General features: G+C 48.3%; 1 protein-coding gene across 1 annotated transcript in view; it reads right to left on the minus strand.

The window, feature by feature from the left end:
• Nucleotides 1-7455: 7455 nt before the first annotated feature.
• ALDH4A1 (aldehyde dehydrogenase 4 family member A1) overlaps nucleotides 7456-12743 on the minus strand; it is a 31659-nt gene continuing 26371 nt past the window's right edge. Inside the window, exons 12-15 of the mRNA XM_081017963.1 lie at nucleotides 12352-12504; nucleotides 10671-10792; nucleotides 10105-10223; nucleotides 7456-8574 (exon numbers count right to left, since the gene is read on the minus strand). Of these exons, the coding sequence (XP_080874089.1) occupies nucleotides 8462-8574; nucleotides 10105-10223; nucleotides 10671-10792; nucleotides 12352-12504 (507 nt within the window). The 3' untranslated portion in view covers nucleotides 7456-8461. The remainder of the gene's footprint in view (nucleotides 8575-10104; nucleotides 10224-10670; nucleotides 10793-12351; nucleotides 12505-12743) is intronic.

Here is a 12743-nt window from a genome sequence, read left to right on the forward strand (position 1 = left end):
TGAGCACTGGATATTCAGAATTATTATTATATTTGCATGCATATCTCACCTCTTCTGCAAGAAGCTCATGGTTTCCCCAATTTAATCTCCACAACCACCCTGCGAGGTTGGTTAGGCTGGGTGATGACAGTGACTGCCCCCCGCCCTGGTCGCCCAGTGAACTCCATGCCCAGGTGGGGAGTCTCACCCTGGTCTCCCTGATCCTAGACCGACACTCTAACCACCACACCACACTTTCATATTCATAAATTCAACACAAAAAAACAGCAACCATTTGTTGTTGACAAAGGACAGCTGGACATATAAAGGACCCCATTACCTTCACTAGCTTTGGGCCTCATCAGACCTAAATCCGGCCCTGGCCCTCCCCCATTTCTGATACCCGGTACATACTTTTTGCAGATGGGGACCTCCTGCGCGGGGCTGAGCTGGGGCCTGCCCACAGCTTCTGCGTGCAAGGAGAAGAGGCCCCCTAGGATGTAATCTCCTGCCAGGTGGAAATGGGAAGCGGGTGTGGTTACTGAGGCCGCAGCAGCCACCAAGGCACCAACGCAGGCTGCCACCAGTCCGGTGAAGCGCATGGTGGGGCACTTTTTTTATGGCACCCTCATATCGGCAGCTGTCCAGCCAGAAGATGGATGAGATGTCTCTGACCTTCCCCTTGCCACCTGCCAGAGCCTTTCGCTAGCTCCTTTGCATAGGAGGCAGGTAAGGACCAGCTCATTTGCATGCATTTATCCATGGGGTGGGCCGGACGCGGGTGGTGCTGTGGTCTAAACCACAGAGCCTAGGGCTTGCCGATCAGAAGGTTGGCGGTTCGAATCCCCGCGACGGGGTGAGTTCCCGTTGCTCTGTCCCTGCTCCTGCCAACCTAGCAGTTCGAAAGCACGTCAAAGTGCAAGTAGATAAATAGGTACCACTCCGGCGGGAAGGTAAACGGCGTTTCCGTGTGCTGCTCTGGTTCGCCAGAAGCGGCTTAGTCATGCTGGCCACATGACCCTGAAGTTGTACGCCAGCTCCCTCGGCCAGTAAAGCAAGATGAGCGCCACAACCCTAGAGTCGTCCGCGACTGGACCTAACGGTCAGGAGTCCCTTTACCATTATACATGGTGTGGGGAACCATGACCTGGGCATTGGACTCAATGGCTCAAGTGAAAACATAGGCCTCAGTCGTTTTGCTGCAATGTGCTGACCGCTTTATATTTTTCAGGTTTGGCCAACGTGGCCCCCTGCAGATGTTAAAGGTAAAGGGACCCCTGACCATTAGGTCCAGTCGTGACCGACTCTGGGGTTGCGGCGCTCATCTCTCTTCATTGGCCGAGGGAGCCAGCGTACAGCTTCCAGGTCATGTGGCCAGCATGACTAAGCCGCTTCTGGTAAACCAGAGCAGCACACGGAAGCGCCGTTTACCTTCCCGCCGGAGCAGTACCTGTTTATCTACTTGCACTTTGATGTGTTTTCGAACTGCTAGGCTGGCAGGAGCAGGGACAGAGCAACGGGAGTTCACCCCGTCACGGGGATTCGAACCACGGACCTTCTGATCGGCAAGTCCTAGGTTCTGTGGTTTAACCCACAGTGCCACCTGCAGATGTTACTGGACTCCAATTCCCATCAGCCCCTGGCAGCTCAACCAATGGTCCAGGATGATGGGAGTCAGAGTCCTTTGACAGCAGGAGGGCTAGAGTTTCCCCAGCCCTGCCTTAAAAGCTAGGGACAGTGAAGGCAAGAGATGGTCCGGTTCAGGACTTAGCCGAGATGGCGAAATGACATGTTTAACCAGAGAAAAGTCAGTGTTCACATTTTTTGACGACTGGAAGTCTCCCGTAGACTTTGAATGGAAAAGAAAAATAATGACTTTGGATTTGAAGACTGAACATGTTTTTTGTAGAAAGTGGCTTTGTTAGGTATTGAGTGAATGAAGTGAATGTTGTTTGCATATGGCAAACGAAGAATTCAAAGTCTTACCTTCTGAATTTTATTTCTCTCTCTCCTTTAACCATTATATTTCCTTATTTCTCTCGCGCTCTTTCTTGATTCCTCCCCCCCTTTATGTTTTTATTGTATTTAGATCAAAGTCTTAGTTTGGACAAAAAAAGGAGGGGAAGATATTCAGTATTAAGTTTTGTATTTTTCTCTATAAGCACTAATATTTTTTTTAAGACTATAGAGAGCCTTTATTCTCAGTAATAAAGGAACACACAGGTGGAGAATACTTTTATTTCTTTATTATTTGTAAGCGGAATCTTTGTACGAGTTAATACTTCATGATCCCTTTGGAGCTTTGCTGTATCTTCGCATTTTTGCCCTTCCGGGATGTCCTTCTTTGTGGTTTAAATATCAGATTCTTTGTTTTCTTCCTCTTTGTCGTCTGTACTTTGGAGGGGATGGGGCTTAACAAATCAATAAAATTAAAAGAAAGAAAGAAATGGACTTCTGTTCACATTTAAAGACAAGGCTGCCTAAAAAATGGTTTATGTCAGGGGATCATAAACCAAAAAAAACCCCTCAGCCCTCTTACCTCCCAGATTTGCACCATGCTAGAAAACTCCTCTCCCCCTTTTCCATGCAAAGCTCAGGGTTCGCTCAGGCAAATAACCCTGTGCTTTGGATTTGCATAAGTAGCCTGTTTGCATTTAACCTTACAAGAACAGGCCAACTGCTCTGTCAAAGCTGTGGGGGGTTGCATTTTGAGAGCATGACACCAATCTTGATCCGGAGACCCCGGTGTTCTTTGGAGGACGAGGGCAAGGGCAACTTTCTGCTGTTGTGGTGGTGGTGGTGGTTGTTAATTTATTTATTTATTCATACCCCGCCCATCTGGCTGGGTTTCCTCAGCCACTCTGGGCGGCTTCCAATATTAAAAACATAATACAGCATCATAATTAAACATTAAAAACTTCCCTAAACAGGGCTGCCTTCAGATGTCTTCTAAAAGTATGATAGTTGCATATTTCCTTGACATCTGATGGGAGGGGGTGCCACTACCAAGAAGGCCCTCTGCCTGGTTCCCTGTAACTACACTTCTAGCTACAAGGGAACCACCAGAAGGCCCTTGGCGCTGGACCTCAGTGTCTGGGCTGGATGATGGGGGTGGAGATGCTCCTTCAGGTATACTGGGCCAAGGCCGTTTAGGGCTTTCAAGGTCAGCACCAACACTTTGAGTTGTGCTGGGAAACGTACTGGGAGCCAATGTAGGTCTTTCAGGATAATAATAATAATAATAATAGCCATTATTCCAAAAGCTAGCCAGCTTGAGAGTTGGATGTGTTTTGGACATGCAATCAATAACTACTACAGTGGTACCTTGGGTTAAGTACTTAATTCGTTCCGGAGGACCGTTCTTAACCTGAAACTGTTCTTAACCTGAAGCACCACTTTAGCTAATGGGGCCTCCTGCTGCTGCCGCGCCACCAGAGCATGATTTCTGTTCTCATCCTGAAGCAAAGTTCTTAACCTGAGGTATTATTTCTGGGTTAGCGGAGTCTGTAACCTGAAGCGTATGTAACCTGAGGTACCACTGTATATGGTCTCGGCGGTCGCTCCCAGTCACCAGTCTTGCTGCCGCATTCTGGATTAATTGCAGTTTCTGAGTCACCTGAGCGCATTGCAGTAGTCCAAGCGAGAGACTGTCCAGATCATCATAAGAACATAAGAAGAGTCTGCTGGATCAGGCCAATGGCCCATCTAGTCCAGCACTGTCCTTTCACAGTGGCTGCCCAGATGCCTCCCAATGGACAGTCTGCAAGCAGGATTCAAGCAGAAGACCACCCCGTCTCCTGAGGTTTCCAGCAACTGGTATTCAGAAGTATCGCTGCCTCCAACCCTGGACACTAGATTTCTGCCACATCACTGCTTCTTGGCGTAACCTACCTCGCAGGGTTGTCGTGGGATGAAATGAGGGGGGAGCAAAAGCCACCTCGAGTTCCTTGAGAGCCAGTGTGGTGTAGTGGTTAAGAGCGGTGGACTCGTAATCTGGTGAACCGGGTTTGATTCCCCGCTCCTCCACATGCAGCTGCTGGGTGACCTTGAGCTACTCACACTTCTCTGAAGTCTCTCAGCCCCACTCACCTCACAGAGTGTTTGTTGTGGGGGAGGAAGGGAAAGGAGATTGTTAGCCGCTTTGAGACTCCTTAGGGTAGTGATAAAGCAGGATATCAAATCCAAATTCAAACTCCTTGGAGGAAGAAAGGTGGGACAGAAATGCAAGTTCTACAGCAGGGATTAGGAGGCAGTGATTGGCTTTAAAAGAGAGGATTGGGACAAATTCATGAAGGAAAGAGCTATTTGTGGCTACAATCCTCAATTGCTATGTGTTATGGTGTATTGTCATAAAACTGTAGAGTGGGAATGGCCATCTAGCCCAGGGATTCCCCAACTGAGGTCTCCAGCTGTTGTGGACTACAACTCCCATCATCCCTAGCTAGCAAGACCAGTGGTCAGGGATGATGGGAATTGTAGTCCCAAAACAGCTGGAGGCCAAGGTTTGGGAAACCATGCTCTACAGAGACTCATCAACCTTTTTGTCCAAGACTGCAGGGAGTTTGGCCTTTCACCAGCCTGGCGAAATAGAAATACTGTATTTTTTGCTCTATAAGACTCACTTTTTCCCTCCTAAAAAGTAAGGGGAAATGTGTGTGCGTCCTATGGAGCGAATGCAGGCTGCACAGCTATCCCAGAAGCCAGAACAGCAAGAGGGATTGCTGCTTTCGCTGTGCAGCGATCCCTCTTGCTGTTCCGGCTTCTGAGATTCAGAATATTTTTGTTGTTGTTTTCCTCCTCCAAAAACTAGGTGTGTTTTATGGTCTGCTGCGTCTTATAGAGCGAAAAATACAGTAATCTAGATGACCACCCCCCCTCGCCCGGAATCTTGCTTACAGAACATGAACACCTGATTTTCCCAGCATCCCAATTACGATTCAGTCTACCGTCCTCTGGGGGCAGGAAGGACACTTGATGAAAAGTCATGCTGAATAAGATGGGTCAGTTGGTGGCTATTTCCATCTGATGTTACAGAGGGCTCAGCAATCTGGCTGGTTTGCATACATTTCCCTGCCCTGAAGTATCTGGCCTCAAACCTGGAACAGAGGAGTCCAAAAGCTGCAGCCGACAGACACACCTAAGGCAGAAACCCCTCCCAGGCATTGCCTGGTGAAAAGAATCTCGGGATGCAGGGTTTGGGGAGAGCTGCTGCCAGTCAGAGTAGGCAGTACAGAGTTACTGTACTGGGCTGTAGCTCAGTGGTAAATCAAACAGTTTGTTTCAGTCTGAACCCCTAAAAAGTTGTTACCAGTCAGTACAGGCTAATTTTTATCATTTACAGGGGTACCTCGGGTTACGAACTTAATTCGTTCCGGAGGTCCGTTCTTAACCTGAAACCGTTCTTAACCTGAGGTACCGCTTTAGCTAATGGGGCCTCCCGCTGCTGCTGCTGCTGCTGCTGCTGCTGCCGCCGCCGTCGCGCGATTTCTGTTCTCATCCTGAGGTAAAGTTCTTAACCCGAGGTACTACTTCCAGGTTAGCAGAGTTTGTAACCTGAAGCATCTGTAACCCGAGGTGTTTGTAACCCGAGGTACCACTGTATTATTATTATTATTATTATTATTATTATTATTTGCATTCTTCAGTCTTGTTTTGTCTCATGAAAAGTAAACTCAAAGCAGCTTGCTACACATCTTCGCAACTGAGTAGTTACCAGCTGGATTTCCAGGACACAAACTGGACTAGAACCTTAGGGTCCTGTGGCAGAGCGTGCCCAAGCAAGGTAATGCTGCTGTTGCAATTTATGGGAAATTAATTTTAAGCATAAGGGATGTGCGCCTTGTCTGAAGACGAAGAAGCCTATTTACACCATTAATCAACGGGATGCCTGTAGAATTCATTAAGTGGTTCCGGTTGCGTTTTCAAGGCTTTAGTGGAACAAAATGGTGTACCGGTGGCAGGATCACAGCCCGTGGCAAATGCACTTAGCTCACCTCTGCAGCTGCTGACATCACACAAGAGTCCACAAAGTCACACGGCATTTTGTATTGTTGCAGGAACCCCACCCATCATTCAGTTTGTACAAACATCACACACACACACACACACACACACACACACACACACGACATACGTGACGTTTCTGTTATAAATTTATAGTAAATCAACCATACATCGGATTTACACCGGTCCACTTTTATTTTGGAGGGACGCGGGTGGCGCTGTGGGTTAAACCACAGAGCCAGGACTTGCTGATCAGAAGGTAAGTGGTTTGAATCCCCTCGACAGGGTGAGCTCCCGTTGCTCAGTCCCAGCTCCTGCCAACCTAGCAGTTCGAAAGCACCTCAAAGTGTAAGTAGATAAATAGGTACTGCTCCGGTGGGAAGGTAAACAGCGTTTCTGTGTGCTGCTCTGGTTCGCCAGAAGTGGCTTAGTCATGCTGGCCACATGACCCGGAAGCTGTACGCCGGCTCCCTCGGCCAATAAAGCGAGATGAGCGCCGCGACCCCAGAGTCGACCACGACTGGACCTAACAGTCAGGGGTCCCTTTACCTTTACCTTACTTTTATTTTACTCCATGAAGGAAGAACTATCACAGGGGGATGGTTTGATACAGGATGGCCATAATCCCTTAACCATACCAGCACATACACAGGAGCCCTACCCAGTTGGCATGACAACCTTGATGGTCCCAGACAAGACCATCAAGGTCACAAAGGACTTGCAAATGGAAGTGGATTGAACATGGACTGGAACAAAGGACAATGGTCAGATCTTCCCTCTGGGGGCAGGAAACTGCCAACTCCCTTTTGTCCTCTGGAAATGACTCATGGGGAGGGGGAGAGGAGGAGCCAGCCAGGTGACAAGATACTCAGGTTACCTCCACAACTCCTCCCTCAACCCCTCCTTTTTGTGATGTAGTTGTGATGTAGTCTTAGGGGTGTAGTTTGGGGGATTAGTAACTAATAAAAGTTGGGGTCTTCTATTGTTCTGGACTTCCATTTTGCTTCATCTTGTTGCAGGTGGGAGTCCTGTCGCGACAGTATTCAATAAAGGCCAAGACTACAGGCTGCCGTTTTGCTCCAAGTTATCCTGGTTGGTGTCTTTGTTTTTGTCCAAAGGAGCCCTCGGATTTTTCCGCTAACAGTATGACACGTGGCCTCATTCAACCCAACGCTAAAAGGTTTTCACCCACAGATTCCCACTTGTGGGATCCCCAAGAGCTGGGTTCCTACACCGGAGGAAAGTTGCCTCTAACCCCCTGATCCAGCTAACCTGAGCAAACTCAAGCGTGTGCATGTCACATGAATTGAAATCCTCAAGCCCAATGGCAGGATGTGGCCCTCCAGACCTCTGTATCTGGCTCTCAGGATCTCAAACCACAAAACTTCCCATCAAGCAACTCAGCGGTGCCCTGACTTCCCCACCCCTTCCCTAAGTAAGCGTATTTTAATAAGCCAAGTCCAAAAACGCATAAAATCTTAATCAGATTTACTAAGCTCTCTTTGTTCCAAAGGCACATACAAATATACACCCTATTACATTATTATTAACACTGAATTTAACAGCCGTGTTGAGCTGTTAAACATATTGCATGTTAGCCGCCCACAAATCAATCATTCCATTTTAACTTTCCCCTCCAAAGAATCCTTCTTTTATTTTATTTGGAAAGTTGATGCCGGAATCTGGATAAAAATATCTGGGCTGCAAAAATAGGCATCCTTAAAAAAAAAGAAAATCACCTTTGCCTAGCCCCACTTGAGTGATCAAATCTACAGCAGGTGAGGTTTATAAAGAAAGAGGCATTGTTGTCCAAATAATATTGGCCAATGGGAACTTGGGTTTTGGAGATTCTATCCAAAAAACCCCACAAAACCCCACAGGGGTTGGAAGGAACAGGTCACACAGGTCAGAAAGATTGCAGTGCTCACTGCTGATACGATCCATGCTCAGTCTGAAACCAGAGGTCTTTTGGGGGATGCAACCCTCTTTTTCCAATCCACAACTCTGAGTGCAAAGGCTTCAGGGTCAGCTCAGACAAGCAAATGCCCCTATGAACCAACATTTTAACGAAGCTGCGCTTGGCAGAGAAACTGTATTCCTCTGCCCAGGCGGGAGCAGGGCACAGTTTAAGGTGGAAAAATAGAATGATGCAAACTTTTTAGAGACCTGGATCAAGAGGGCTTAGCTCAGCATATCTGGAATCCTGCCAAGGTTTAAAATGTGTTGAAATTAAGAGAGCTTTTTAAAGATTAAAATAATATTAATAATTAAAGGTTATTCCAAAGGCTAACATTGCACTGAGCCTCAATGTTTCCTCCAAAACAGGAAATAAGGTTCCCCAAGGGATTTGGGGCGGGGGCATCAGTTCCTAAATACACCTGTGCATTACGAGAGATTGCCTCTACTTTAGCAGATCCACAGTGCGGTGGGTCAGTAACCCAACTGCGGCTCCAAGATAAAGGCACCATCAAGAGCTGCATCACTGCATGTACGGATACTTCCAGTCCCCCAGGGGTGCGTGGGTTTCTTTGACGGCTTGGGGGGACGTCCAGCGCAGGATGTAGTGGGGGCTCCCGGGCTTGTCGTTTGTTCCTGTTTCCAAAGGAGAGAAATGCAAACGGCAATCTGAGAACAACGATTTCCATTTTTTCCCCTCCAAAACACAAAACAAGCAAAGCAAGCTGCTAGACCTCATTGCGCCTCCGGCTACTTATTTCACGTTAGGGATTTTCTATTGCTAACACCGTTTTCTTCTTCTTTCGCCTGCCTTTTCATTGGTCTTTACCTCTTTGCATTTTTAACTTTTTCTATGGTTTTCTTCCACGGTTCTGTTTTTATTGCTGTAAACTGCTTTGACGTACATTTTTGAAATGCTAATTTTTTTAAAAAAACAACAAGATATTCAATAAATAAATCTTGGGATTTGGAAGTATGCACTATTACAAGGAAATGTAATATTACATTTCCTCTCGGCACTCCCTGTTAATTCCTTTTGGGCAGCCAACATGGTGTAGAGCAGGGATGTCCAACAGGTCGATCGCGATCTACTGGTAGATCCCTGCGAGGTCTTGGTCGATCGCTGTTTGATCTCTGGCTACCTTTCCTCAGCGTTGTTGAAACTGACTCCTGCCCTGCCCTTCATTGTTGTCTGATAAGTGGAAGGGAAGACAGAGCTTTCCCTCTGTGGCTGTTATCATTCAAAGCGATATTATTGTGAGTGACTTTTTCCCTTTGACCCTTGCCTCTAACACCCCCCAAAAAACGGAAAAAGCTCCCTAAGAAAAGTTCAACAACTTTGACCTGAACCCCCCAAAAGTGGGGGATAGATCACTGCCAGATTTTAATTCTGAAAGTAGATTGCAGTCGCTCGGGAGTTGGCCACCCCTGGTGTAGAGTGTCAGACCTGGGAGGAGAGACCAGGGTTCAAATCACCCCATTTGGCCCCAAGAAGCGCCCCCCCCCGGGGAGACCTTGGGGACAGCCTCTGTCCCTCAGCCTAGCCTACCCCACAGGGTCGTTGTGAGGATAAAATGAGGGGGAGCACTAGGCATGCCACTTTGAGCTCCTTGTAGGAAAGAAGATGGTCGTAGAATTGCAAGGGATTCCAAAGGCTCACCTAGGCCAATTCCATGACAGATAGCCATCCAACCTCTGCTTAAATTCTATTATTATTATTATTATTATTATTATTATTTATACCCTGCCCATCTGGCTGGGTTTCCCCAGCCACTCTGGGCGGCTTCCAACAGAATATTAAAATACAATAACCTATTAAACAGTAAAAGCTTCCCTAAACAGGGCTGCCTTCAGATGTCTTCTAAAAGTCTGGTAGTTGTTCTTCTCTTTGACATCTGGTGGGAGGGCGTTCCACAGGGCAGGCGCCACTACCAAGAAGGCCCTCTGCCTGGTTCCCTGTAACTTGGCTTCTCGCAGCGAGGGAACCGCCAGAAGGCCCTCGGCGCTGAACCTCAGTGCCCAGGCAGAACGATGGGGGTGGAGACGCTCCTTCAGGTATACTGGGTCGAGGTCATTTAGGGCTTTAAAGGTGACTAAAACAGAGGAAGAAGGTTCTGCGCTGCCCCACCCAGTGCAAAACCCCACCCAACTTTCGCTCTCGCACACCTGAGGCCCGGGATCCTCCGAACGGCTGCTGCGCCACGACGGAGCCAGTTGACTTGTCGTTGATGTAGAAGTTGCCGGCTGCGTTCCTCAGGACCTTTGACGCTTCGTCAATGACGGCTCTGTAAGAGACATAGAAACGGGGGTGGGGGGAGGAAATCATGTTAAGACAGCACGAGGCCACACCTGCGCGACAGGTCACACAGACAACCCAGAAGACCAGGGATGGAATCACTGGATGTGCCGGGGGGGGCAGTCAGTGCCTCTCTCAGCCTAACCTACCTCGCAAGGTCATTGTGGGGATGAAATGAGCACGGACAGAACCATGCACACCGCACTGAGCTCTTCTCGGAGGGGAAAAAGTGGGGTACCAACCCAATGAAATAATAAGGAACAATAATAAAAGTGGGTCCTTGTCTTGGAAAGACGGCCCAGAATCAAAACCCATACCTATATAAAATTAGTTCCTCCTCTCTTGACTTGCTCGCAGCACCTGATTTGTACTATGCTGGCAAATGTGGTCAGGATGAGACCCTGTGGGGGGTGGGGGGGTGGACTCCAGTGCTTACTTATCTTGGGCAAACACTGCCCCCGTGAGGCCATACGGAGAAGTGTTGTCAATCAGCTGAAGGATGTCTTTGTACTGACTCTCCGGGTAAACATACACAGTCAGGATGGGCCCGAAAATTTCCTGAATATTGGGGGGGGGGGGAGGAGATAGGGGGCAAAAGATAAGAGATAAGAGATTCATCTCTGAGAACAGCATTGGTGTGAGTGTCTAAATCTGCAGATCTTCAGGATCTGTCCCAAACCTTCCAACATTCAGCTTAGATAACACCTAGAGTCGAACTTAGCTGGATGCCACATAATGGGTCTACTCTGAGTAGGATTCCAACTCCCAGCGTTGTCCCAGACCACTGGCCAAGCCTGGCTAAAGCTGATGGGAGCTGGAGCCTCAACAACTCTTTGTGTTGCAAGTTCCCAATCCCTGAACCAGGCTGTCACTTTTGCCTTTACTGTCCCTAGATGCCTCCATCGCTTGCCTTCACTGCCCCCCGGCTACCTCCATCACATCATATAGTGCAGAGATGGGCGATCTATTGATCTCTGGATGCTGCTGGACTACAGCTCCCATCATCCCTGACCATTGTCCCTACTGGATGAAGCTAATGGGACCTGGAGTCCAACAACCTCTGGGTTTTTTCCCGGAGTAGAACGTGAGATCCAACATAAAATGTTTCTGCCTCCAGTCTTAACAGATCAAAGGCTTTTTTCTTTCTAAGGTAAAGGGACTCCTGACTGTTAGGTCCAGTCGCAGACAACTCTGGGGTTGCAGCGCTCATCTCGCTTTACTGGCCGAGGGAGCCGGCATACAGCATCCGGGTCATGTGGCCAGCATGACTAAGCCGCTTCTGGCGAACCAGAGCAGCGCACGGAAACACCGTTTACCTTCCCCGCCAGAGTGGTACCTATTTATCTACTTGCACTTTGATGTGCTTTCGAACTGCTAGGTTGGCAGGAGCAGGGACCGAGCAACGGGTGCTCACCCTGTCGCAGGGATTCGAACCGCCAGCCTTCTGATCAGCAAGCCCTAGGCTCTGTGGTTTAACCCACAGTGCCATCCGCGTCCCTTTTCCTTTCTAGAGTAGGGTAAATGCCTTCATCCATGGTACCCACCTTGGAAGCTGTGTTTGTGGGGGGGGGGACACAAATACTGTTGGCAATTTTTGCTTTAGCAGCCAGCTGGATCAGGCCAATGCCTCATCTAGTCCAGCGTCCTGTTCTCTCAGTGGCCAGCCTGATTGTAACCCACAAGCGAGACCTGAACCCAATCCCCAATCCCTTCTTGCAATTTCCAGCAACCAGTATTCAGGAACATTGCTGCTTCTGACTGTGGAGGCAGAGCACAGCCATAAATAAATAATAAATAATAAAATTTTATTATTATTTGATTTGAACTGATTTTATAATGAAATGATTTTAGAATGTTGTATTATTTTATTGTTGTTAGCCACAGCTTCAGCTGGGGAGGGCGGGATATAAATAAAATTTTATTATTTATTATGCAAACACACACACACACAGACCCCGAATTTTTCCAATCCCCTTTCAAAGCCATCCAAGTTGGATCTTGTGACTTCCTAGCTACACCTGGCCTCGCTTTCCGGCTTCACACGAAATGTATATGTGAGCCACAGAGGACGGTCAACGTTCCCCTGGCAAGAAACGCTGCCCCCTTCGAAGACACACCTCTTGCATGATGGGGTCTTTCGGGTCCTTCGTCTCAATAATACACGGCTGGACAAAATACCCAACCTTATCGTCGCACCTGCCTCCGGCCAGGATGCTGAGGTTCGACGACGTCTCAGCGTGGCCAAGCCACTTCTTGATGCGCTCAAAAGACTGGAAGAGAAGGACATAAGAACATACAGAGAAGCTTCCGGATCAGGCCAACGACCCATCAAGTCCACCATCTCACGGTGGCAGAACAGGAAACCAGCAAGCAGGATCTGGTCACAAGAGCCCTCTTCCCCTTCAGAGAGCTAGTGTGGTGTAGTGGTTAAGAGCGGTAGTCTCGTAATCTGGGGAACCGGGTTCGCGTCTCCGCTCCTCCACATGCAGCTGCTGGGTGACCTTGGGCC

This window comes from Podarcis pityusensis, assembly GCF_964106645.2.
Source record: "Podarcis pityusensis genome assembly, chromosome: 8".
Taxonomy (NCBI): domain Eukaryota; kingdom Metazoa; phylum Chordata; class Lepidosauria; order Squamata; family Lacertidae; genus Podarcis; species Podarcis pityusensis.